The sequence below is a fragment of the Pipra filicauda genome, unplaced genomic scaffold, assembly GCF_003945595.2.
Source record: "Pipra filicauda isolate LSUMZ 115617 unplaced genomic scaffold, ASM394559v2 scaffold344_size1527164_pilon, whole genome shotgun sequence".
In the NCBI taxonomy this organism is placed as follows: Eukaryota; Metazoa; Chordata; class Aves; order Passeriformes; family Pipridae; genus Pipra; species Pipra filicauda.
The window spans coordinates 1,001,171-1,027,530 of NW_024104470.1; the positions used below are offsets into that span (position 1 = coordinate 1,001,171).

A 26,360-nucleotide genomic window follows, 5' to 3' on the forward strand; every position below is an offset into this window, starting at 1 on the left:
TTGCCACTGGAGCAGTTTGCCCCAAGGATGGCCGGAGTAAGTAGTTTGTTTGCAGGAGAAGGGAAAATCCTCAGGGCGAGATGCCCAGGGCAGGATGGGTGTTGTGCAGTGGATGGGTGCTGCTAGGGGGGTGGGAAGGCAGCAGCCCCTCACCTCTAGGAGATACAGGATTTGTCCTGGAGACTGGGGCTCCCTGTGCCACAGATTTTACAGCACCCCATCCTGTGTGTGGGGCACTACCCCGGGGTGGTCCCTGTCCCCTCTGGCTCCACACCACAGGAGGGATTGCATGGCCCTGTGTCCCCCGTGCCACAGGGATGTGCCACGTACGGCCAGTAAGTAGCAGGTTATGGAATTCTGAGTGTGTGGCACAGGCTTTGCTTTGCTCTGGGGTAACCTGGAGGGCCTGGCAGCACCATGGGATATGGAGCCACGCATCCCCTGTTCTCCAGTCCTGGGAACTCCTGGGAAAGGGTTGTTTTTCTGGCAGAGAACAGGCGGCACCCAGGGAGTCCAGAAAGCCAGAAAGCACTGTGTGCATGGTGGGAGCTGCAAGGAAAACATTCAGGCTGGGTTTGGGTCACACCCCAGGGTGGTCAGTGCCTGTGGGACAGCAGTATCCTCATTGCCTGCTGCTTTCCTCTCCCACAGATGCTATGCTGGGGCCGCCTACGCTCTGTTCCAAAGATGCTTTCCCGCAGAAAACAAGTGCCAGGCAGCTCAGAGGGCTCCAGCCTCCGCCGCTGCCTCTCCACTGTGGACCTCATTGCCCTGGGAGTGGGCAGCACGCTGGGGGCTGGGGTCTATGTCCTGGCAGGGGAAGTGGCTAAGACCAGCTCTGGCCCGAGCATCATCCTTTCCTTCCTGATTGCAGCTGTGGTGTCTGCCCTGGCAGGGCTGTGCTACGCCGAATTCGGGGCCCGGGTGCCCCTGGCTGGGTCTGCCTATCTCTACAGCTACGTGACCGTGGGTGAGCTGTGGGCTTTCATCGCTGGGTGGAATCTGCTGCTGTCCTACATCATCGGTACAAGGCCCTTTTGATCCCTCCACCTTTGCTGTGTTGCTGGCTTTCCTCGGTGTCATTTGAGACCTACCAGGACCACCATCACTGCCCCAGATGTCACCTCTCCCCAGGTACTGCCAGTGTTGCCCGGGCCTGGAGTGCTACCTTCGACCAGCTCCTCGGCAAGAAGATGGGGAGGTTTTTGGGTGCTCATGCGGCCATGAGCTCTGTGGGGCTGGCAGAGCACCCAGATGCCTTTGCTGCTGGCCTGGTGGTCCTGCTGGCAGGTAGGATGCCTCCCCCTGTGCCACCCTCCATCAGGTAGGATAAGCTCCTCACCCCAGTGTGGGCTCTTCAGGATTGTGCTGACCCCTCTGAGGCTTTGCCAGTTCCCTGAGCAAAGAATGGGGAACAGAAGTGGAATCTGGGGAAATCTGCAGGTCCTCCTGACTCTACCACTGTCCCCCCTTTTCTGCCCTCCCCAATAATGTCTACCCTGGTGTCATCCAGGGGCTCGGCCAGTTTTAGTTTTTTCTTCTCCAGGGCTTCTTTCCTTTGGAGTGAAGGAGTCCACCATGGTCAACAAAGCCTTCACAGCTCTCAACGTGCTCATCCTCCTCTTCATCACAGTGAGTGGCTTCATCAAAGGTGACCTGAGCAACTGGAAGCTCGGGGAGGACGACCTGCCACGGGCAGCTTCCCATGAGGATGGGTACGAGGGGCTCTGCTCTCCCTGTGCTTACTTCAGGGTGGGGATGGGTGTGGCTGGGTCACCCCCCTAATGCTTTATCCCAGGAAATCCTGCTTTCTCCCTGCCCTGGTGGCAATGTGTCAAAGAGCCAAAGTCCTGAGCCCTGCTGTGTTGATGCTGAGGGCTGAGCAGGTTGGATGGACTGTTCAGCCTGACCCCCTCCTGGGACCACATTGCACTGACACCCCTGCACTGCCTGACTCTTCCTCCTCCTCCCAGGAACCAGTCCATGGCCAACAACATGACCAGTGCCTTTGGGGTGGGAGGCTTCATGCCCTATGGTTTCATTGGGACCTTGGCTGGAGCCTCTACCTGTTTCTATGCCTTTGTTGGATTTGACTGCATTGCTACCACGGGTAAGTGAGGTGGGAGTGATGCCGGTGGGACCCTCCCCTGAAGACTGGGGGCCAAAGCAGTGACTGTCCCCACAGCCCTGGGAGCTGGTATAGGGCTGGGAACAGGCACATTCCCAGCGCTGTGCTGCAGACGCCCTCTCCTGCCCTCTGTGCTCAGAGGAGGAACTACAAGAGTCCACGTGGCATATCTGGGCTAATCCTGAAGCAGAGACATTCCCCATCCCTATATCCCTGGAGGCCGGGAGGTCTAGTGGTCCTCGCTAGAAGGTCTCTGTGTCCCCTTTCATGGAGGGATACAGGATATACTCCCCAGCCTGAGCTGGGCTCTTAGCATGCTGTGCACATTAAATGAGCATCTGCTCCTACAGTTGAGCTTGTCCTTCCCAGGGGAAGAAGTGAGGAACCCGCAGAGATCCATCCCCATGGGCATCATCCTCTCCCTCCTCATCTGCTTCCTGGCATACTTTGGGGTGTCTGCTGCCCTCACCCTGATGATGCCCTACTACCTCCTGGACACCATGAGCCCACTCCCAGTGGCTTTTGAGTACATTGGCTGGAGCAGTGCAAAGTACACCGTGGCTGCGGGGTCACTGTGTGCCCTGACAACCAGGTGAGAGGCATCCTCTGATGGCAGTTCTGTGGTTAAGAGCAAGGTTGCACTGGAGTTTTAACACATCCAGGCGCTATTCCCAGCCCCTTCCTTCTGACTGCCCTGCTTGGCCAAAATCCCTCAGCCCTTCCCCACAGACTCTGTACCCTCTTGATCAAGGAGAGCAGCCAAACCCCCGGCATTCTGCTTTGAGCCCAAAGCTGGAGGAAGTAGTCAGATGGCACTGTGACCACAGGAGTGGGCTGGGGTGTTCTGGCATGCACAGGGCTCTTCGAGACTGCGAACATCTCTTCCCCAAATACTGCCCATCATCTGGTGGTGAGGAAGGTGATGGTCTTGTCAGAGTGGTCTTGAGAAGGTCATAGACTATACAGAGTAAAGGGAGCTCCCATGGAGGAGCAAAAGGCAGGATGGCACCTCCTGGATTCCTGCCGTCTTTTCCCCCATCTCCTCCCCTTCCTGCAGCCTCCTGGGCTCCATGTTCCCCATGCCACGGATCCTGTATGCAATGGCTCGAGACGGGCTCCTCTTCAAACCCCTGGCCAACGTTAGTCGCCGTCAGTGCCCGGTGGTGGCAACGCTGGTGTCTGGAGGATTGGCAGGTGGGTGAGTGGTTGGGTTACTCTTAACCTTGAGCAGGGCTTGGTGGGTGTCCTCTCTCTCTCTAGCTTACCAGTAGCTGTTTGAGCTCTGCTGGGAGGCTGAGAGGGCCTCTTGTCCCCGCAGCTCTCCTGGCCCTTCTCTTCGACCTGAAAGCCCTGGTGGACACGATGTCCATCGGCACACTGCTGGCCTACTCCATGGTGGCTGGCTGTGTGCTGCTGCTCAGGTGAGACTGCTGGGGACAGGGGACAGGGCTCACCCAGCTTCTGATGTGCCCATGTCTGGGACAAGGCTCTGGCCTGAGTGCACTGCAGGTGCAAACTCATGTGCCTTGACATCCAATATCTGCCCCTCAGATATCGGCCTGGACCCAGCACTTGGGACAATCCTGTGAGGAAGGTCCTAGCTGTGCAGCTCTGGTGGGACCACCTTGTCCGGCCACCCCTGCATCCCACCCCACGTTCCTCCTCTGCAGTGGCCTGGGCTCTGACAGCCGTAGGTGCGCCCAGGAGTGATGGATGGGCTTTACAGGGAGCCAGCGTGGGGAGCCCACGGGGGACATCTCAGGCAGGTTCCTGCTCAGTGAAAACCATGCAGCAGGATGCAGGATCTGCCTGGCTCCTTCCTGCCCTCTCCCCATTGCCACACAGCTGGCTGCCCCAATGGGATCTTGGGAAATCTCAAGCTTCTTCTGCTTCCCAGACTGGAGAGAAAAGTTAAACCCATCATGACAAGACACCCAGCCCTGTCTCCCTGTTGTCTTTTGTCCCACCATGGCAGCCTGGATGCTGCATCACAGGAGAGGGATGGGCCTTGCTTGGGGAAGTGCTGCCCTGACACACTGCCGTGGTCCCTCCACAGCTGCCCTGGTCTGTGCCCTGAGCTGGGTGAGCACTGCTGGGCTGCCCTGCCTGCGGGCTGGGGGTGCCTGGTGCGTTGCAGCTCTGGCTCTGCCTCTCTTGGGAATCCTGGCAACAGCTCTGCTCATCTGGAGGCAGCCTCAGAGCCGAGACAGAGCATCCTTCATGGTGAGCACTCAGCCCAGCCCTAGGGATGTCCCCATGGAGAAAGACTGATGTGGCATTGGGGGGTGTTCCCTCTGCTTTAGGTCAGGCAGATCTTTGCCGGATCCACCTTAATAAAGCACTGCTGGAGGCAGCATGCAACTCATAGGGTTTTCCTAGGGACCATGAAGGCTGCCTGGTTCTTCCCCTCATATCCTGCAGGCTGAAGGGACACCTTCTGCAGTCCCTAATGAGTCCAGTGCCTGCTGCAGGAATCAGAGATGCTCTTCAGTAAAAAGATACTTGGCCTTGACACCCTGGATTGGTGTTGCTACTGGTTTTCTGCCTCCCCCCTCAAATCCTGCAGTAGCTCCTGCCCCAGTGCAGGACACGTAAACCAAACCACCCTCCACAGGCTGCAGTCCCAGCTTGGCTCTCTGAGCCTCACAGCCAGGCTGGGCTTCCCCTCACCTGTCAGCAACTAGCCAAAGCAGCAAAGAGCTGAATTTAGCTGCGAACCCTCCCATCTGCAGGCCAGCTCGTGCCTCTGGGAGAAGGGAAAACCCCATTCCCTTGTGCTTTGTCCCTGCAGGTTCCCTGCCTGCCCTTCCTGCCGATCCTCAGCATCTCCATCAACAGCATCCTGATGGCCCGGCTCAGCGCGGCCGCCTGGCTGCGGTACCTGCTCTGGATGGCTGTCGGTAAGCACGGCCACCCCTGAGCTCCTGGAGCTGGCAGCAGCCTCTCTGGGTGAAGCTCTGGTGGTCTGAGAGCCTGTGGCACTGATGCTGCTCAGAGCAGTGGTGGGCGAGGGAGGAGATGCTGAACTTCAATGTCCAGGGGTGGTGGGAGCACCGTGTCCTCTGGTACAGGGCCCAAAGGAACGGGAAGGGGTGAGCACATTGTGGTTGGGAGCGGATGGAAGAGAAACACTCCATACGCACCTTATTCTGTCTGTTCCCAGGTTTCCTTATATACTTTGGCTATGGGATCTGGCACAGCACTGAGGGCCATTGGCCTGAAGGGGCAGCTCCCTGGGAGCCATCAGGAAGCACAGCCAGGGAATTGGCCCTGGAGCCCCGTGGGACTGCCCCGTGCCCATCTGCTCCGGGGCAATAAAAGGAGATGGCTCATCCCTGAGTGCCTGGCTCCCTCCATCCTGTGCCCAGGGGCAAGGAAGCCCCTTGGGCTGAGGGTCCTGTCCTGCAGAGGGGGACAGCCCTGCCACAGCTGCAAGAGCTGCTTCCCCTTGGTCTGGTGAACCTCCCTGAGCAACCCAAATCCTTACAGTGAGCCTCTGCAGAAGGAGTTCTGTTTGGAGAGGATAAAGCAAACAAATGTTTTTGCTGCTGTTATTGGGTTGTGCATTTTTTTTTACCTTTGAAATCTCTCTGTGCAGGGCCCCACTGTCCCTCTGGCCCCCTGCCCACTCTGGTCCCTCAGCTGCTCACAGTGGACCAAAGGCTTCCTGTGGTGCCCTGACCCTTCATGTTGCCCAGGCACCCTGAGTCAGGCAGGGCTGACCTGCCTGTCCCCCCTTGACTGCCAAGGTACTTCCTGGTCCAGGCTTTTTCCTCCTTACCGTGGGCAAGTCCTTCTCTGCACGCATTTATTCCTCCTTCTCATTTCCCAGTGCTCCCCTTTCCCAGAACCAGGCACATTTCTCCAGGTCACGCACAGGATCTGCCTTTGGGGTGGTGGGACATGGTACCAGGTGTCCAGAGCAGGATGCCAGACCCCACCAACCTCATCTCCTTTTCCCAGAGATCCTGTCCCCTTCAGATACAAACAGGCAGGATTTCCTGTGGCATCTTCTGCTTTGGTGCTACAGCACCTGGCATGTCCCCCTGCATCCCTGAGCTTGCTGGGCAAAGCTAGAAGGTGCCCCACCACCCATCCCCAGAGCCAGGGAGATGCTTGGATGATGCATGGAGCAGTAGGTGCCCTGAGGGGACATGTTTCTGACAAAACAGGCGCCCCTATTCCCCCTCTGGGCACCTCGTGGAGGTGTGTGGGTAAGAACTGGACCCCACATCCGTGTTGCCTTCCTGGCTGCCTCGTTCAGCTGCTCTTTTCCTGATAAGGGTCAGCACAAAGGACGGAAGCGGCTGTTGCAGTGGCCCTGCTGCCTTGGCAGGGCTGGGAGGTTTGGGGTCTGCCCTGTGCTGGGGAGCCCATTGAAATGAATGAAAAGAGGGAAGGAGCAGGAAAAGAGGGATCAGCTGTAGGGACCTCCTCTGGGGCTCCCTTGTTGTGTCTTTGTAGGGCCTGCTCCCACCCTCCCCATCTTCCCACCACACTGGGTTCAGAGCACACAGCCCCACTCTGGGATGTTCCTGCACCAGTTACCAAAACCACTGACATGGAATTCTTGAGGCTGCTGCTTCTTACAAATTTGTAATTGTTACAGCCAGTAGCACGTTGGCCTGGTGCACACACACACACCCCCCTGGCTAAACAGCCCTGGGGAGGGGACAGGCCAGTGACAGCCCCAGAGCAGTGACTGTCCCACCACACTCGTGCACCCAGTGGAAAGTGCTTGTGTGCATCCAACCCTGATCCACAGCCATGCTGGCAGCATCTTCCCTGATGGGGATGCACTGGCTCAGAGCAGGATGTGACCTGCTGAAGCCTGCTGTCCCTTGGGAGGATGCTCTGCTCCCCATATGTGCAGCTCTGGCACGCAGCCTCTGCCCAGCTTTGGGGCAGGAGATGGGGTTGGTGGTGCTGCTGATGGGCAGCGGGGACAAGGAGGGCTTGGGGTCTTTGTGGCAGTGAGCAGGGACACACCCGGGCTGTAGGAGCAACCCCTGGGAGACATTTGCTGAAGGTGACGGAGGTGATGGGAGGAGGAGGGCAGGGATGGGAGCCCTGCCTACGGAGGTACCTTAACGCCATGTTCCCAGTGCCCTCCTCATCCTCCCAGTGCTCATCCCCATCCTAGTGAGCACCTCATCATCCTCGCCTCACGCCCTGGGCAGCACTGGTGCTGGTTATGCTCAGAGCCAAGCGCTGGGTCAGATCGGCCCAATGCAAGCCTATGTGTCCTGGCTGACCCCTTTCACCCCCAGACAGCCCCCCACAGACTGCCACCAGAGGAAGGGGTGCAGGGATGGCACGGGCGGGTGGCCAGGGTCCCTCTGCAGCCCCGCAAGGGGCAAGGGGAAAGGCAGGCGCAAGTGTCCTGTGAAATGCTCCATTACTCCGGTCCGACGGGGCGCCCCGAGGGCTCGGCTGGCCCGGAGCCTTGCCCCGGCTGGGGGGCACTTGTGAGACCAGCCCTGGGCTCACACAGCTGGGGAAAGCCCCGGCAGCCCCCCTGGCAGCGCGCAGTGCTATGGGTGCTGTGCTACGTGGCGATGAGGGGCACCTCGCCGGCAGCCAGGGGGAAGGGAGTGCCGTCCCCTCCGTTTAGCACACGGTACAGCAGCTCCTCCTTCTCACGGTGCGCTTGATCCCGCAGCTGTGCCTCCTTCTCCAGTGCCCCGCGGGCGGCCTGCAGCTCCTCAGACAGCTGCCTGTGGGCAGATGGCACGTGCTGCCGGAGCCACTGGGAAAAGCGCCCGCCAGCCCCTCAGCTCCCCGCAAAGCACCCGGTGCCACCACAGGCTGTGAGGTGTTCCCCCCACTGCCACCCGTCCCCCCACTGGAGGTGCCACCAGTGCAGTGGGGACGTGGGACCAGCTCTTACCTTGCCATGACCAAGTGGTTCTGGGTGCGAACTTGCAGGTCCTCGTTCTCCTGCTGGAGAGTTTTCACCTTCTCCTCCAGCAGAAGGTTCTTCTCTTCCTGGAAGAGGGGCATGAGGGTGAGGAGGGACCACCTCTGAACAGTCCCTCCCCTCCCCTTGTGGGGAACATTGGCTTAGTGGCATTGCACCCACATCCCCTCCCCACTCCAAGACAGGAACCAGGCTCCATCCACCTTCACTCCAGCTGCAATTTCTGGGCAGAATTTAAGTGGGGAGAAGAGTTGAAAAGAGGAAAGCCCACCTGCAACCTCCACTTTCAACCCACCACGTTCTCCAGGTGCAGCAGCTTCTTATCCAGGCCATGGATGTGCTCGTTCTTCATCTCGATGACGAAGTGCAGGCTCTCCAGCTCCTGCTCCCAGAAGGGGCTGGGGCTCCCATACTCCTGCAGGGCCATCACTTGTGTTCAAGGGACCTCAACAGCATGTGCACCTCCCAATGACAGGCTTTGCTCCCCCCTTCAGCTGTCCTGTGCTCCCACCTGGTTCCAGCCCCCCTGCCAGGGTCCATCAGAGAATTCCCCTGGCTTTGAGTCAGCACCCCAGAGCAGGCCCCCTCCCTGACACCCCTCCCCACACCTGGATGTGCTTCTTGTAGTCTGTGCTCAAGAGTGACTCTTCCACCCGCTTCATCTTCTCCTGGAAGGATTTCAGCTGGGAATTCAGTGCTTGAATTGTCTCCTAGGGCAGCCAGGGAAAAACCAGGATGAGAGGTATCTGGGATTTCTTCCCGAGCCAGAGCACTGCTGTGCTATGGTACCCAAATAACTCCAGGGCTGGAGGAGCTGGCGTGGACTCTGGGCACACCAGGGACCGAGATGGCCACTGAGGAGCATGGGGCACCATGGCAGAACCAGAAGCTGGTGTTCAAGCCCTCCACAAGCACCCCTTCCCCAGGGATTTCTCTGCAGGTACCTGTAAGGCTGCCTGGGACCTGTGGTGGGACTCTGCCAGCAGCAGCTTCTCCTTCTCATGTGCTCTCTGGAGCTCTGCAAGGGGGACACGAGCTGAATGTCACTGGTTTGGGGACATTAGGGCAGCAAGCCCCACCTGAGCCCCACAAATCTGGGGAGCAGGGGAGCAGCACTCCTGCAACCCTGCAGGCAGCCAGAGAGGCACTGGCAGTACAGGAGGAGAGGACAGGAGGGCTGCAAAGAGCCCTGCTGCCCTGACATGCACCTTGCAGGGTCTCTGTATGCTCTCTCCTCAGGGCATCAAACTGTTCCTTCAGCTCCAGCTCTTTTGCCTTTTCCACCTGGGAAGCAGGGAGATGACAAACACCAGCTTAAGGGATGCAGAGCCACACCACTTCGGGTTTCCTAACATTTTCCTAACTCCTTCCTTCTCCCAGCATGTGACAGGTCTGTGATCATGGCCTGGGAAGTCCTGGCTGGCCCCCAGCTGCTGCCCCCAGCAGCACGTGCCTTTCTGACCAACCTGGATGTGAATGTCCTGGATGATGCTTGTGGTGCCTGCCCGGCCAGCATCTTGCAGCTGCTCCTCCTCCTCCTGGCCTTGGAGGAATCTTGCACTTTCTGTCCACTCCTCTGGCAGCACTGCCTTCTTTTTCCCATCCTCAGAAAGCAGGGAGGCATTGGCTGCAAGACAAACACGGCTGAAACAGCACTGGCCACATCCTGTACCCAGGCTGCTTGGACATCCCGGGCAGCCAACCTGCCAGCACAGTGGCCAGCCCTGTGCTCCTCCCACTGGACAAATACCTCTCTCCATCTCACTGGTCCAAATAGCACTAATTGGGGTGGTACTGGCAGGCTCAGAGAGGACACAGAGCTTGTTAGGCCTCCTGTCCTGGGGGTGACCTCTCTGATTGAGAGGATGGGATGCCATTGGCTCTAGGATGCCATTCTCTCTGGGATACCCTGTCTGCCCTCCTGTACCACCTGCAGCCATCATCCCTATCCTCCCCAGCCCTGTGCAGGCTGCTTAATATCACACTGAGAAAGCACAGCAGGGGTAAAACACACTTTTTGTCTCACCATTCTCTGTCTTCAAGGCTGTGAGCTCCTGGGAAGCCGATCCCCTCTGCTGCTGGGCTTTTAGCTGTCTCTGGCAGAAAGAGAAGGGGCTGGAGCACGGGGGGACAAAGGGGGCATCTGCAGGCAGAGGACACCCTGCACTGAGCACTCTTCAGTCCTGCTAAAACACGGGTGCCCGAGCAGCAGTGGGCCCTCCTCAGCCCCCTGCCCTCTCCCAGCCCTGAACATCCATGGGAGTGCATGTGCTGCCCATCAGTCAGCCTCAAGCTCATGCCACTTCCCTGCATCCCAGACACTTCACCGTGCAGCATTCAGCTGGAAAACCTGGTGGATGTTCATAACTCTTCTCCCCCTGCCCCCCCCAACATGGTGCTGGTGCAAAATAGACTCCAGCAGCAAAACATTGGGTGGGGAGAGCAGGCAGCACTTGGCAGGGCATCGGCTGTGGCACTGCCTTGCCACCCTCCTCCTGTCCTGGGATGCTCAGGGTCTCTGGCACCTTGCAGTCCCCCAAACACACCCCTTTGCCAGTGCATCACACAGCTGGGCTTTGACACATCCCATGCTGGAGCAGGAGTGAGAAATGAAACATAACCATAAATCAGAGGCAATGCAGACCCTGTGCAGGGCTGGCAGCAGGCGAGGGCTGGCGGTGGCCAAGCAATGACCTCAGGAGCGCAGGAATGTGCCGCTCAGCCCCGCGCTCCCGCACACTCCCACTGCTGCCACGGGGCTGAGATAACCCAGAGCCGGGAGCTGCCTCCAGCAACACAGCTCCGTGGGATGCCTTCCAGCCCTGCATGGGTTTAATTTAGTCACTTGGAGGGGAGGAGAGAAAAAAAAAAAAGAAGTGGATATATTTTTATCAGTTGCTGAAAGATAGAAGCAAAGCTCGCCCGCTCTCACAGCTCGGCTTCACCGGCACAGGGCGAGTCTGGCCCCTGATGCCCATCACCAGGTCGTGCTTCTGGGCAGAGGCACAGATGCACCATGGGTGAGAAAATCCACCTGCAGACACGTTGCTGCTCTCCAGCCCCTGACAAAGCTACCCCAAAAATACTGGTCCCTACCAAAGCCAGCCCTGCTTGCTGCCTGTGGGGAGCCGGAGACCCCCCTGTGCCAGCTGCTCCCCCACTGTCACAGCAGCGTGGCCAAATACAGCCAGATTAGGGAGCCTGGCTTGGGAAAAAAAGCAAGAGAAAGCAAACAGGCGTTCCTGCCTCTGCCTCCCCTGCAGCCCCCCTTCTGAAGCTGGAGGGAGGCGCAGTTCCAGAGAGCAGGAGAACTCTGAGCTGCTGGGAAGCCACGGCTTTATCTTCCCTTCTATGGCGCGAGCGGCCGTGGCGTTGAAAGTGGCCCAGGAAACGTGGCAAGGAGGCACCCGGCAGTCAGGATTCACAGTGCTTGTTCTCCTTGTCCACACAGCTCACCCTGAAAATGTGGAGTGCCTTGGGGTGCTGCTGAGCCCCGACAGCTCTGCCTGCAAACGGCCCCCAGGGACCCCAACCTGTCCCCTGCACACACCTCATGCCGATGTGCATCTTCCTGCTATTTAATGTACCCATGTCCTGCAATGGGTTTTGGAGTGGGGGAGTGGGGGGAGAGAGGGTGGTGGATGAACAGTTGGGGCTCTGGAGGCCTGAGGGCATCACAGGAATCCCATACAGAAAAGGCTGTGTGTGGGAACCATCCTGACACAGGGGGGTCACACAGACCCCAGTTTGGATGATCTTAGTCTTTCTGCTAGCAGAATGCTGTTACCACCTACAGGAGGGACCTCCAAACCCCTCAAACCAAACCACCTCTGTTGCACGTGTCCTGCTCTCTGGCAAAGGACAGAACCCAGGGCTGGTCACCTCCACAGCATGGGCAGTGTCCCCAGCACAGATCCAGGGAACCTTCACCTCTCTCCCACACCCCAAGCCCAGTGGGATAGGGCTTTAGAGCCCCTTGGCCTCTCAAGGAAGATGATTTGAGACACTGCAATGAGCCCAGAAATAGCTGAAGCGAGCAAGAGGTTCACCAGCATCAGCAGACAAATCTAAATACTTGCCCTGAGGCTACGAGTGAGGCACCTTCCTACCTCTAGGAGCAATTAAAATAGTGTCTAGAGCTAATTTTACTCCTAACCACTCCATTGTCCTTCGGGATAAAAGCTCCACTGCCAAAGCCAGGGTGAAAAGCAAAATGTGGCTGAAAGCGTTGAAATATAGAGGCACCTTCTGCTGTCGCTTCCAGAGCACCATGTGGCACCCAGGCCTCTGGTATCAGGCGCATTTTGGAGAGTTGGAAAACAATCCTGGTATCCACTGTGTGTGAAAGGAGAAGGCTGGGAGTTGCTCCAGCTGGAACAACTTTGGCCAGGGGAAGAAGCAGCCTGAAACATCCTGCAGGTGGGGACCATCCGCAGCACGGCTTATCCTGTAAGGTCTCGGCATGGAAACCTCTGCCAAAAAATACTTTCCAGCTATGAAAAAACCAAAAGTATCTACGTTCCTAGAACTAAATATTTTTAATAGTCTGGAGTGGAACTGTTTATGGATGGATTAATCGGGATTTCCAGCAGGACCTGAGACATCTCCAAGGATGCCAGTGGTGTGGAGCACCGGTGCAGAGGCACAGCTGCAACCTCTGCTTCAGCTTAGCGTGAGGGGACTGTATTTTTCTTCCTCTTTTCCTGTTTTACAAGTACATTAAGCAATTCAACCATACAACCTAGCAAAGGAAATCACCAAGAGGCAGGAAATGAGTATTTAAATCCCGACTCTACTCCTGGGGAGGAGGTTTTGCTTTGTGGCTGTGGAGAAGGGGGCCAGGATTTGGCTCATGACCCTAAAACCTTCCCAGGACCTGCAGCAGATGCTCAGTGCTGCCAGAGCAATGCTGGCACAGGTTCGTGGGACCTGTCTTCGACTCTGCTACTGTTTTTCCTCCGGCAACGGCTGTGTTACAAGATGACTATCACCTCTCCTACAGTCAGATCTGTACCGCAGACCATACGCAAACCCTTCACACTGTTGCCAGCCCCGAGTTTTGCATCTTGACCCCTCCCGGGCTCCTGCTGCTGTGTGTAGTTCCTATATCTTCAAAACATATTCATCCCAGCCCTGGAAGGTGGCCAAACCTCAGCCCTGATCTTTTGTGAAGGCGACTTGGTCTCTCTCACGCCAGGAGCACAACCAAAGGGCAAGCGGGGACCATGAGTGGGCAAGCATGGGTGGATGGAGCTGGAGAGGAAGGGAACTCCAGGGACAGTGTCCACAGCTCAGGGCTGGGTTCTGTCTGTACCTCCTTATCTCCTCGCTGCCCACAGACTGGTGCTGGAGAAGGATGAGGCTGCCAAGGCGACTCCCCCAGGGCACACAGCGGCTCCTGGAATGCCATCCGCCCATCGGATCCAGCCCAGTACCAGCTCCCCAAGGTCACCTACAACCTGGGACTGGCCCCAAAAGCCTCCACAGCCCCCAGCCCCATTACAGCCCCCAACCCCATGACCTGCACCTGGCTTCTGGCCGGGCTCACCCCTGGGGTTTGAGGTCTCCACAAAACCCAAGCAACCCCAAGCGACCAGCTCTGCGAGTCCACCTATCAGCAGTGGGAGGTGAAGGTCTCCCACCCCACCTTTTGGTACCTTAGAGACAAGAACATGGGCAGGAGCAGCCCCATGGCCTCCCTTACCCCTTTTAGCCATAACGGGGATTTTAGGTTCTACTTTCAGAATTAACCTGCAACTTAGTCACAGGGGCAGGGCTGTTTTATGGTGCAGGAATCTCGGTGAGCAGGCCACAGGGCTGAGCAGAAGGGCTGGAGAGCAGGCAAGTGCAGGAAGGGAGGCGTCTGCAGGCAAATGACAAATTTCCGCATTTCGGTAAATGTGTGGCTTTCGATACCTGGGGCCTCAGGGCTGCTGTTTCTCCCTGTCCCATGCCCGTTCCTGTGAGTTCTCAGTGTCACAAACCAGCCCAGAAGTGTCTGATCTTATGACATAGCAAAGAGTGGGATTTTTTTTCCATGATGTGGAGAAGCGGCCAAGCCTTAAAGTGCTGTAAATAAAGGCACTCGCTGGCTGTGGGGCTGTGTGAGCTCTCTGCCTGCTCCCCCTGCACACCCCAGCAGTGGGTTCTGCTCCAGCCGTGTGGTCCCGGGTGGTTGGGCTCTCACAGCCGCCTCTCCAAGGGGCCGGGGGCACAGCAGCACCACAGAGACTTTCTGCCTTTCCTTCAGCCCCTGCCACCCTCCAGTGATCACAACTCCCCGACACCAGTACAGCACATCCGACTGCATAAACAACTCCCAAGGCTGATGGTGGGGCACTACGGCAGCATGAGCACGTCAAATAACAAAAAAATGTTGATAATAATAATCAGCAGATAATTTCTAGATCTCAGCTCACGTAAGACCGATGCACTGAGATCTGCAGAGCACTCAGAGTGTTCCCCTACAGAAGTGGTGCCTTCAGCACAAAGGGACACAACTTTTGGGACAAGGGAGGATGCTGCGGGAGGCTGGCAGAGGTCTAGCTGGGGGAACCCATCCCTTTCCTCTATGGGACAAGCATTTCCAACAGGCATTCTCATCCCAGATGCTGCACCCTCTGAAGTATGAACTTCCCCGTGATGTGGGGGTGAGCCCAGAGGGGTGCAGGAGGGTAGAGCAGCAGGGCAGGTCGCTGCCATCTCCCGCTGTTCCCGCTGCCAGCTCCCCCACCGCGCAGCCGGAGGGGTCCCACGCAGCCGGGGACAGCCGCACTGCCCGGCCCCGCCGCTCCCCGGGCAAGGGGGACCCACGTTCCCAGCAATGCAAACAGTGCTCCCCACAGACATCAGCCCCACGCGAATCCCAGGTCCATCAAACCCCGGCAACACGTACACTGGGTCCCACGGGACCCCGGCCCCATGGACCCCGACCCCACGCGAACCCCGACCCCTCGCGAAGCCCAGCCCAAGCCCACCCCAAGCCCACCCCAGCCCAGCCCAAAAAGCCCCCGCAGCCGCTACCTCGGCACCGACGGGGCAGCAGCGCAGGGCGCTGCCGGTGCAGCCCATGGAGCCCCGGCGGGACCCGCTCAGCCGCGGGGCGCGGGGCGCGGCATCCCCCGGCGAGCGGCACCGGGCGGGACGGGACGGGACGGAATGGGACGGGACGAGCAGCCCCAACTGGCAGGCAGAAAAAAATAATTAAAAAAAAATAATAAATAAAAAAAAAAGTCCAGCAGCTGCTGACAGGCAGCGCCGGGAGAGGGTGCTCTGCACCCCTGAGCCGCGGGCAGGGCCCCCGGCCGCAGCCCGCCCGCCCCCGGGGCTGGCCCTCGGCCCCCTCCACCCTGGGGTGTCCCCGCCCTGGACCGGGGTGCTTCGGGAGTGCTCTGGCCCTGGGGTCCCCTGCACTGAGGATCTCCATCCTGGGGGTGGGATAATGGAAGCAGGACCAGGAGAAAGGGGAGCAGGACCCCTGCACCAGGGCTGGGGTGCAGCTGGAGCAGGGCTGCCTCAGGGGCCTCCCACTGCTGAACCCACCCTAGCCTCCTAGGAGAAGGGATGTGAGGGTGAAGGCAGGATCCATCCTGTCTTTTGCCATCACTCCATGAAATTACAGCTTGTGCAGGGGTAGTTGTGGAAAAGTGGTGAGTTTGGGGGTGTTTTCTCCTGGCAGGAAACCCCCTGCTCTGGGGGTCGTTGTGCTGGCTGGAGGGGGCTTTCAGTGTGGTCCATATCGCCTGAGGGACTGCATCCTGGCAACCTCTTGAGCATCCCAAACACCCCAAATTCTGGGCCTGGAGCCAGGGTGCCCTTTTCCAGGAGGAAATCCTACACTTCGGAAATGGGTGCCAAAGAGGTAGGGAAACAAATGGATTTGAAAGTGTCCTGTCTAAAAAATAGTGGGAGGAAAAGCAGGTTCTTCCGAATGTTTTGATTTTGATGATTATTTTAGGTGCTTTTTAAATTTATTTTTTTTTTAGATATTTCTAGATGACCACACATTCTGACCTGAAAAACCCACTGCTGCCACCCAGCATTGCTGAAACGGGAGAGTTTCAACCTGGTCACGAGGCTGTGCCCGTATGGAAACACTGCAAGTTTTTGTCAACAAGTTTCTATTCTGACATTTTCTAAATATCCCCTGGGAGAAATCCAAGCAACCCGCGGCTCAGGGGCTGCCAGCACCCTGGCATTTTGCCTGGACAGCGAGGGAGTGGAGGTGCCTGGTCGTCCCGTCACGTTCGAGTTGGAGGTGTTTTTCTGTCCTGGTAACCCTGGGACGGGGGAAATTGTGAAACACTACTTGGATAGGAGGGTGGGGGAGGCGAGGGGCAGGCACACGCTGCCCCAAGTTTCCCGGGGACTGGAGGGACGAGTTGCCTGCGTCCTCTTGGGTGGGTGCTGCTTAACCTGAGTGAAGTTTCGTGAGTCACAGCAGCTTCTGGCATCAGCTCCCACTGCTCAGAAACCACCGAGAGCACTGAGAGCGAGAGCACTGAGAGCGTCTCTGTTCTTATCTCTCCCAGCACTTCAGAACGCAGCAACTCTCCCGAAATGAGAGCACTTATTTGGGCTGAGTAGATCGTTGGTGAGATAAAAGGCCTGTAGGTGCAAGGTGCCGGTCTCCACCTCTCCAGGGTTAATTAAAAATCCTGGTCTAGACTTTGGAGACTGAAGGCCTACAGGGGCGAGCACAAAAGCACATGCGTATTTCCAGGCTGAATTTGCATCGCTGGGGCCATGGCTGCGAACAGAAGCAACTGCGGGGGCAGCTGACGAGCAGCCTGTCCAGCTCTGACGAGCAGCCTGTCCAGCTGCCACCACGTCTTGCTGGTGCACGAAGGTCCAGTAGTTTGCACGTGTGCTCATGGAAATTTCTGCATTTAACTGTGGGGTGCCGAGGGGGTGCACTGGGATGCCCCCGTGCCACAAAGTGGGGCTCCAGGTAGGGTTTCTCTTGTTAATGGTGGAGAACAAACAGAGCATTTGGACACAATAGGCTGAAGCATCAAGCCAGCAAGGCAGAACTGGGATTTGGAGAGATGTTCAGTAAGAACAGCTACAGCACCCTGCTCCCCAGCCTCCCCTGCAGGCTCCGGTGTGCCATGCTCGCCATAGCAGCTACAACCTGCACTTTAGACATCTCTTACTTTCGGAGGCGGGGCTGCCCAGAGCACGTTAACAGCCTTCCTTCGACCCGTGGGTGCGTCCGTGAGACTGCCAGCCAGAGCTTCTGCCTGTGCTGCCCCGAAGGTCTCTTATTTTAGCTTGATTTTAGCAATTTCTTAGTTTCTCCAGTCTTTCCTGTGCGGGCTGCACGGGATGTGTGCCTGCTGGAGAGATCTCCCGTCTCAGCCCTGCTTCATCCTCCTCTGCCACAACACACTGATAACTTACTCCATTTGCAGGGCAGCACTAAGACAGCCAGAAACTGTTCTGTTCATCTGCTTTCAATCGAAGCAGGGGCTTTCCATGGCATTGCAGGGTAACCAGAGAACCCTGGGGGTCCGGGGAGCACATGGGGCTGGGGCTGCTGGAGGCTGCACACGGCAGGCTGGAGATGACAGGGACTGTGGCAGCGAGGGGATTTCTACCTGTGCAAAGACAGGAAAGCAGAGGTGGTGTGGGATGGCCCCACCTGGGGCAGCTTCAGCTTGTTTTGAAGTTTGCCCTGATGTCTTTTTTTTTTGGTGTTATCGCGATCACTCCCCAGGAATGGCAGCAGCTGGAGACATCTCAAGGGTTTCCTCTAGAAAAGGGAGCTGAGGAGGCTTTATCACATGCTCAGCCGAATTGCCGTAAATGGGATAGAGGGATAACGCCAAGTTAATTTGTACCAGTGGTCATTTAAAGTATTTGCCAAAGCTTATGGATAAGAAAAGCATTTATGCAAACTGTTTAAGTGTCTCTTGTCACTCTCTCTCCGGTTCCAGCTGGTAAGGACTGGGCAGGACAGGATGGGTACAAGGTGGTGTTGGTGCCAGCCCTGTGTGGCCTGTGTGCAGAGTGGTCCCGTGAGTGCAGGTGGGGTCACTCTTTTTTTTATTTACTTTTTTTTCAGAAACCCAGTCTGGGGGGGGAGGGGAGAAGGGAGGTGGAGGAGATTGTGTTGGCAGGTTTTTGGGTGATGAGCTGGCCTGTGGTCAGCCTGGTGGCTCCCAGCAGAGCTGCAGCTCAGGCAGTGGAGACAGGGTGGTCATGGTTACACCCTTTGGTCCCCTCTCATCATTTGCAATCTATTTGCTTTTGCAAATGAGACCTAATGAAGTGCTGGCTGCTTTTCTTCAATGCAAATCAGAGGTGTTCAGCCAGGTCTGCTGAGACCTTGTGACTCGGACTTTGCATGGGTGAGATAGCTGAGAAAACTCAACTGCAGAAGTTCTCGAATGTGTTGGAGCCCAAAAAAAGTCACAGTTCCTTTTGTGAGGATCTAGGTCACACATACTTCTGCCTTGAGGAAGAGCACTGATTTCAAGTCATTCCTGTCCCTGCCTTTGTTTTTCCAAGCAAAAAGATGTGGGTTAACCTGTTCTTACAGTCTTTTATTCTCTTTTTTTCCCCCATGGCAAAATGGAGGGGCGAAGAACGGGAATGGGGGAGTGAAACTTTCACCTACACTGGCAAGAAGCAGGAAAGCATGTGATGCCTTGGACTTGAGATGAGGGGCTCTGCTCCCCTCCCAGACCTCAACACAATGCTCAGTCTGTGCCCGTGACTCTCCCCATGCATCCCTATCCTTATCCCTGGCCTCCGGCTGCTCCGGGGCCTCAAAGTGAAAACTAATCCCAGGGGATAACTTTCCGCTCTGTTCCCGGGTGGGAGGGGAGGAACGGGCTATTTATTCCTCACCCTTAAGCCCCAGCAGTGGATCAGCGACGCAGTTGTCGCTGCCGGTGCGGGGTGGGCAGCAGGATCTGTCACGGGCCCTGCCTGCTCCCATGCCCTGCCTGCACGCTCCCGGCCGGCCTCGCTGCTAAATAAGGACGAAAGGCTAAAAATAGAGCCGAGGCAGGGGTTTGGACAAACCAGGCAACCCTTCCCAGGGCTGGGAGCAACGTGGGGACGCCAGCCAGCGATAGTGTGTGAGGGAGAGCGGAGCCGCCGATGGGGAAGTGTGTTCTGACCAGGCTGTGGCAAGGGGGAGGTCTGAGACCTGCCACACTCATGTCCTGTGTGCTCAGTCAGCTTAGTCCCTTCCAGCTTTCCTCAGGGTAAAAAACATCTGTTCACCAAAATATGTGGGAAAAACCCACGTTCCTGTGCCAGCTGTGATGGTGGGGTACCTGTGGGGCCATTCCAGCATGCTGGGTGGGAGCCTGGGGCAGCTCTATCTGGAAAATGGTCTCCTGAAGAAGGGAGGAAGGGTGGAAGAGGGGGTGCTAAATCCAGCATTTTGGATAGATGGGTGGTAGGGGTGCAGCCGTATAGAGCCGTGTAGCTTAGACTATGTAGCTCATTGGTGTAGCTTAAACTATGTAAAGCTCAGGAGTTTCTCAACAGATAGAGGGTGTTTTTATTCTATGAAGCAGAAGTTGTGAAAGGAACATAAAGCTAACAAAGTTGTCAAAACTGGCCTTATGGTTGGACACTGTACTAAAGGGCATGATGATGTGCCAAAAGCAAGAGTTCAAGAAAAGGAAAGCATGAGGAAGGCTAGAGAACAACCACCAGAGGGTCATGAAAGACCACCCTAAAGGACCACCGACTCAAAACAGGAGGTGTGTCAAGGGGAGGAACAGTTTTGGGAAGTGGGAGGGACAGATTTGGGAAATACATGAATTCTCCATAAGGTAGCTAAATAAAGGCATGAAGTTTTTGTAACTTGGCAAGCATGTTTTTGGAGGATCCCATCCCCTCGCGCCTCCGACGTGGTAAAGAAAGAATGCTGCTTTCTAATACTCACAAAGAGTCTTAGAGAGTTCCTTTATTCCCGGTTTTGTAGGCCACAGGGGTATTGCAGCAAACTGCCCAGCCAGGGGCTACTAGATGCCAGGGTGCCCCCTCCCCCCTGCTGCTCACCTGGCATCAGTTCGAGAGTCTCAAATATTTGAAATATCTGAAATATCTCTGCCACTCTGAGTGCCACGTCCAGTCTTACACCTCCAGGGACGGCTCTCCACCACCTGCCTGGGCAGCCCTTTCCAATGTCTGTGACAAAAGTCTTCCCAATGTCCAACCTAAGCCGCCCCTGGCATAGCTTAAGACTACGCCCTCTCGTCCTCTCACTGGTTGCCTGGGAGAAGAGCCCGACCCCCACCTGGCTACACCCTCCTGTCAGGGAGTTGTAGAGAGCACCCGTGTGGGTGCTCGAGGGAGCTCGGGTTAGCCGTGACACGACTCGGGGATCCAGGGGGTCACTGGCAACCCTTGTGCATGGGCAGGTGCTGGGGGTGCTGGCAGCCCCCATGGGTGTCCAGGGGTCCCTAGGGGTGCTGGAGGCTGAAAAGGGCTCTGGGGTTGCAGAAGCAAGCTGGCAGCAGACGTGGGTGCTCAGGGGAGTTCGAGGGTGCTGGTGGCCTGTATGTATGGCCATGTGGGCCATACATACCGTGTGGGTATTTGGAACCTGAGTGGGTGCAGGGGGGTGATGGGAGCTTGCAGGGGTGCCCAGAAGTCCCTGGGGGTCCTGGCAGCCTGCAGAGGTGCTTCAGGGTGCTCAGAGCCCACACAAGTGTGTGAGTCTGCCTTGACCCCACATGGGTACCCAGGGGGGTGCAGTGATGCCGTGCAGGGTGTTGGCACACACTGGGGTTCCCCTCGGAGTGGTTCCCTGCCGGCTTTGCTGGAGGATGGTGGAGCCGTGGTTTTATGGGGAGCTCTCCTTGGGGTGGTGAGGGCAGAGCTGTGGTCCTGCCTCTGTGGGGTGCTGGCACCAAGCGAGAAGCTGCCCCGGTGTTGTTGCTCTTTGCTCTCTGGTGACGCTGGGCTTGCCGAGTGCGGGGGGGAGCGTGGGGGTCCTGGGTACTGACTCAAAAGGGTACCGACCCTCGCACACCCTCAGGCGCCCCCGGCAGCCCAAGCGGGGAACGAGAAGAGCCGCTGGGTGGAGAGGTGGGCGGTGGGGAGATGATCGGCTCCCTCCACCGGAGCGGGGTGACGTGCGTGCCCTGGGGTGGTGGGTGCAGCCCCCGCCCTCCTCGCCCCCAGTGCCCGCCCTGGGAGCTTGGGAAAGCGCAACTTCCCGTCCCAGCATCCCTGCGAGTCCAGTCCTGCGTTTGGCAGCGAAACTGGGGAGGAGAGGGGGAAAAAAAAAGAGCAAGAGAAAGAGGAGGGGAAAATGTGAGCGTTCCCGGGGGAGGGAGGGGACTCGGGCGGTGGGCCGGGCTCGGAGGGAGGGGTCATCGCCACCGCACGGGGCTTCTTATCCCGCTGCTGCTGCCAGCCCGCTCTCACCGCGGTCCCTGCCCGCCGCTCGCCTCTCTACCCCTCGGAGCGACTCCCCGCCGCGCCCCGGACCCATCCCGGCCTGTCCCCGGAGGATGCTGTGCGCGGGGCTGGCGCTGGCGCTCTGCGCGCTGCAGCTCGTCCCGGCCGCGCTCGCCGGGCCGCAGCCGCCGCTGCTGGTGGAGCGGAGCGGGGCCCGGCGGCTGAGCAAGGTGAGGAGAGACCCCGCATCCCGCACCACGCACCCCTCCGGGCACGGAGGGGGCTGCTGGAGAGGCTCGGGGATCGGCCCGTGGAGGTGGAAGATTCCGCCGTCCCGCTGGGATTGCGGGAGAGCAGAAGCATTTTCTGCTTGGCAGGACGGGGGCAAGGTCGCTGGTGGGTGCGTGTCTGGGGCTGCGGGGGGGAGTGGGGTCCCACGGACCCCTTGGAACCCTGCAGCCCCCCGCGCTGGGGAGGACTGCTGGAGGCTGGGGTTCATTTCGGAGCAGGAGGGATCCAGTGTTTACAAACACTTCTGAACCCAGAAGCCCAGCGGCCTCGTCCTTCGGGTGAGCGTCTCCCGGCCCTCAGTCCTCCTCTCCATGAGCCTTTTCCAACCCAGGCTCTGCCTCCGCGTTCCCACGCAGCGCTGGGCCGGGCTCATCAACACGCTCTGATTAAGATACAGCTGATTACCGTGTGTGACTCTCACGCGGTGCGGAGGGAAGTATCACAATTTATTTTCCAGGAAAGCTGCTGTTGCCCCAGGGAAGGGGGAGCCGGTTGGGAAGGCTGGAGGGGGGCTCGGCGGGCAGCAATCTGCAGCCACACACCGATGTTCGGCTCCCTGCAGCCTCTTTGCCTGCAGACCCCCGGGCTGGGAGCTCACAGCTCTTGCTGAGTGCAAGCGTGCAGCCTGCCCCGTGTCCCGGCTTGTCTTGAGCCCCGTGTCCTGCCCTGGGCTGCTCCCGGCGGGTGAGCAGGATGCGGGATGAGCTGCTCGCCAGCGTGGGCTGCGCTGTGGCCGCAGGGGCTGCCGTGTGGCACCAGGCAGTACAGCCTCCACCGGTTCTGCGGCTGTGAGCAGGCAGGGAGAGCCCCACACCATGGCATGGGGACACGGGCTGCTCCGGCCAAACCTGCTCGGGGAGGGAGCTGGGGCTGGGCTCTCGCCACTGGCCTGTGGCAGGCTGAGGGATGGCTGTTGCAGACAAGTGCTGCCATCCCTCCACCTTTGATTGAGTGTCTTTACTGGTGGTGTCTGGGGAGGCTGGTGGGACTTGTAGGAAACAGGGGAGATCTCCCAGCATGGCTCCTAGCCTGGACAGGACACACCTGCGATGTCCCCACTTCAGGTGATATCTCCTTATGTGTGGATTTTCGTTATTCTGTGGGATAATGCTGCTTCTCTGGCTCATTTGTTCTGAACCAGCTCAAGATCAGGCCCCTGGACTGTATCAGGCAGGGGATAACCATGGCTCATCTGCCCCACGAGTGTGATTCCTGCTCCTGTGTGGAAACAGGTGGCCAGTAGCTGGTGGATGAGGGCTTGCAACAGCTGGGCTGATCCTGGATGAGGTGGGAGGCTGTGTCAGCCCCACAGGCCCTCCAAGGGCATCCTCCATGCCCCCCAGCATCCCCCTGCACAGTGCAGCTGCCACCACGCTGCCCTGGTCCCAGCTTGCTCTCACCTGTCCTCACACACCTTGCTCAATGCTGTTGGCATGAAGGATGCTTCTTGCCCTGTTCACATGTGAAGTGTTTGGAAGCAGAGCTGAGGCAATTTGGAAATTGCAGCCTGGTAATCCGCTTTCGGTGTAAAGTGCATGCAGACAGAGGGTTTCTGAGGTGGCCCTCAGGCTCAGAGAGCTGGGATTTTGAGAAATGCAGAGTGTTGTGTTTATTTGGCATTTGAAGGGGCTGAAGGTAATTTTCTGGCTGTTTGTGAGCAGATGCTTGGTGGGGGTCAGACGTCCAGCACTGGAGAAACCTCCTGCAAACCTAGGGTGAGGCTTGCCCTGGCTCTAACTCCTCCTGTCCCCTGGTGCTGCAGGTTGGTGGCTTTGCCTGGGAGAACTGTGGTGACAAGACAGACCCTGTGGTGGTGCAGAGCCTCTCCGTGGCACCCGACCCCATCAGCATCCCAGGGAGCCTGCGTGTCAGTGCAGCCGTCAACAACGGAAAGACCATGGCTTCCCCTCTGAAGGTAAAGTGCCAGACATGCCTCCATGTGATGAGGGAGGGCAGAACTTCCCTTAACCACTGGCCGCTGGGAAATGCGTGTCAGTGGGTGCAGGAATGAGCAGCCCTTGGGGAGCGAGGCACAGAGCGGTGCAGGGCTGAGCACAGCGGGTTCTGTAAGGCAGAACAGGGCATGGGGAGACCCACGGTGGGAGCTGACAGCCCAGTGGGAGCCTCCCAACTTTGTCCCAGGGGGAGAAACCACCTGACCTGTCTTGTGTCCCGGGGACGTAGTGGCTCAGGGAGGGAAATGAAACCCAAGTGCTGTGGGTGCTCCTGGCAGTCACTGCAGTACTCCTTTTTCAGAGGCCAGATGTGGCTGCTCTCTCCAAGGACATGCCGGGGCACTGCTGCAGGAGCCTTGGGCTGTGCTGGCTGCCCTGAACCACTTTTTGGGAAGTTTTTGGAAGGAGATGAAACACATGTTTCTGCCCAGGGTGCATAGGCTGTCTCGAGCAATGCTATGTTTGTGGCTGGGGCTGTGGGAAGTGTTCTGGAGGAGCCTGGAGGCAGAGCTGAGGGATGGGAGCACCTGTCTGAGGACAGAGGCAGAGGAAAGGGGAAGGAGTGGGATTGTGGGTTCCTGGGTGGTGTTTGCTCAAGGGACCAGCCTGAGGTTGGAGGAAGAGAAACCTCTGCAGGCTGAGAGGATCTGAAAGCAGGAGGGTGTGCAGTGACCTCAGAGACACCCCAAAGATTGCATGATCAGGAGCTGAGGGAGTTGGCTGGTGAGGTGCTGTGGGACCGGCTGGAGGAGCTGTGGGTGCCCGTGCTGGTTGTACTGGTGCTGAACATCTTCCCTCCAGGCAGTGCTGACGGTAGAGAAGGCGCTGGGTGAGCTCTGGATCCAGCTGCCCTGCATTGACCAGCTGGGCAGCTGCACCTACAACGATGTCTGCAGCATGCTTGATGACCTCATCCCACCTGGCACAACCTGCCCAGAGCCCCTGCTCACCTACGGCATCCCCTGCCACTGCCCCTTCAAAGCGGTACGGCTGAACCCCCCGGGGTGGTGCTGGCAGTGCTGACGGGCACCACTGTGCCCCTCAGGGCAGGGCTGGGATTTTGGCTGATCTCTTGACCTGCCTCTCTCCATAGGGCTCCTACTCCCTGCCAGCCAGTGACTTTGACGTGCCTGACGTGGAACTGCCTTCCTGGATGACCAACGGCAACTACCGTGTCCGTGCAGTCATCAGCAATGGTGGGGAGGAGCTCGCCTGTGTCAAATTGGCCTTCTCCCTGCAGTCCCATTGAGGGGTTGGGCACTGTCCCTCCTATCCCCCCTGCCATGGTCCCCTGTCCCATCCCATGCAGTTGCACCCTGTCCTGTCCCAACCTATCCCTGTGAGGTCCATCCCTCCTGCTGTCAGGAGGAAGCAGCCTCTGTGCCCCTGCTTGGTGCCACCTTCCCTGCTACACCCAGAAAGGCCCCTCTGGTTCTCCTGCTGTACCCAAACCCATCACCAGTGTTTCACCTGCCTGGACAGGGTGGCCTTGTAGCCTAACCCCAGTATGACCTGGGGGTAGATATTTTTTACCCAGTTTCTCTTTCTTTTTTTTGGTAATCTTATCAGGGCAATTGTAGACAAAAACATTCCAGGGAAAAGCAGTATTTCTTGGAGCAGTCCATGGGGAGGAAGGAGTGTTTGGAAATGCTGTGGCAGGCTGAAGGGATGCAGGACTAGCTGTGGAGGGTGTCCCTGCTTGCCCCCATCACCTCTGGCCAGAGCACAGGGCTTTGTTGCAGACGTGTCCCCAAAGTGGCTGCAGAAGACCTGTCCCCACGCAGCACCTCCGGGTCTGCCTTTGGTGCATCCTTGTCCTGCACGGGAGACCAGCTTGGTGGCAAGAAGCACCTGGGAAGGCACCTCCCTGTGCCCCTCGTGCAGAAAACATCAGGAACACAAGAGGACTGAAACCACCGGAGCCCCACATGGACATTCCCACTCGCGAGGGACCAAGCGGCTGGTGATGCTCCTGGCAGCAGGAGAGGTGGCTGGCTGATGGCAGCACTCGTTCCACAGGGGGACACACAGCTGTGATGGGCTGCTGGGGCACAGCCTGGACCAGGACCAGTCCCACTTATCTCATTTTTCCACTGGGACTGAGCCAAGGCAGGAGGACACTGCCGTGGGACCATCCTTCCCATGCACTGACAGCGGCACCACAACACGGAGCAGCATCCTGAATGTGGGATGATGTGAACATGGGAGATGACCATGAAGACCAGCAGCCCGGATCCTATTTGGGGACCTCCTGGCTGTGGCTGGGGACTGTGGTGTGGGTGGGTAGCATCCTTCCTGCTGCAGCTTTGGGCAGGGCGTGAGTCTGACATCACCCCCCTGTGAGAGGTGCCGAGAGGGCAGAGGTGCAGGTGACCCACCACCCACCCATGTCCCTCACTGTCCCTGCCTGCTTGTGTTATTTACCCCCTCCATAGGGCTGGTCTCCTACAAGCACTTTATATGCCTTAACTGCTGCGGGGGTCCTGCACCACACAGATGTGCTCCCACTGCCTTTCTGTGTCCTCCACTGGCTTCATTTCATCCCATGGCTTTGCCTGGAGAAGAACTAACGCTCTGTCCCTGCTCCCCACCAGCGCCTGTGCCATGGCAGCAGCCTCCTTTTGGGCAGGTACTGCAGATTCTTAATAAATCTTTTTACCAGGAAGCAGAGCTGGTACCTCTTGGTGCTGAGGGT

General features: G+C 58.0%; 3 protein-coding genes across 3 annotated transcripts; 2 read left to right on the plus strand and 1 right to left on the minus strand.

The window, feature by feature from the left end:
• Positions 1–27: 27 nt before the first annotated feature.
• On the plus strand, positions 28–5,446 carry LOC113986496 (cationic amino acid transporter 2-like). Its single transcript, XM_027718240.2, has 12 exons — positions 28–36; positions 652–1,024; positions 1,135–1,290; positions 1,547–1,715; positions 1,974–2,110; positions 2,498–2,720; positions 3,186–3,322; positions 3,447–3,549; positions 3,680–3,822; positions 4,185–4,351; positions 4,920–5,028; positions 5,292–5,446. Exons 1-12 carry the CDS (start codon positions 28–30, stop codon positions 5,444–5,446), a joined length of 1,881 nt encoding a protein of 626 aa, XP_027574041.2.
• Positions 5,447–6,742: 1,296 nt separating this feature from the next.
• On the minus strand, positions 6,743–15,165 carry CCDC69 (coiled-coil domain containing 69). Its single transcript, XM_027718235.2, has 9 exons — positions 15,072–15,165; positions 10,075–10,144; positions 9,515–9,675; positions 9,257–9,332; positions 8,993–9,066; positions 8,657–8,758; positions 8,344–8,463; positions 8,019–8,116; positions 6,743–7,845 (listed from the first exon to the last, which is right to left on the minus strand). The coding sequence occupies exons 1-9, from the start codon at positions 15,117–15,119 to the stop codon at positions 7,677–7,679; spliced, it is 918 nt and encodes a 305-aa protein (XP_027574036.1). The 5' UTR covers positions 15,120–15,165; the 3' UTR covers positions 6,743–7,676.
• A 6,222-nt stretch (positions 15,166–21,387) lies between these two features.
• Positions 21,388–26,330, plus strand: GM2A (GM2 ganglioside activator). The gene is made up of 4 exons (XM_027718279.2): positions 21,388–21,649; positions 23,473–23,625; positions 24,467–24,649; positions 24,759–26,330. The coding sequence occupies exons 1-4, from the start codon at positions 21,533–21,535 to the stop codon at positions 24,912–24,914; spliced, it is 609 nt and encodes a 202-aa protein (XP_027574080.1). The 5' UTR covers positions 21,388–21,532; the 3' UTR covers positions 24,915–26,330.
• Positions 26,331–26,360: the final 30 nt, after the last annotated feature.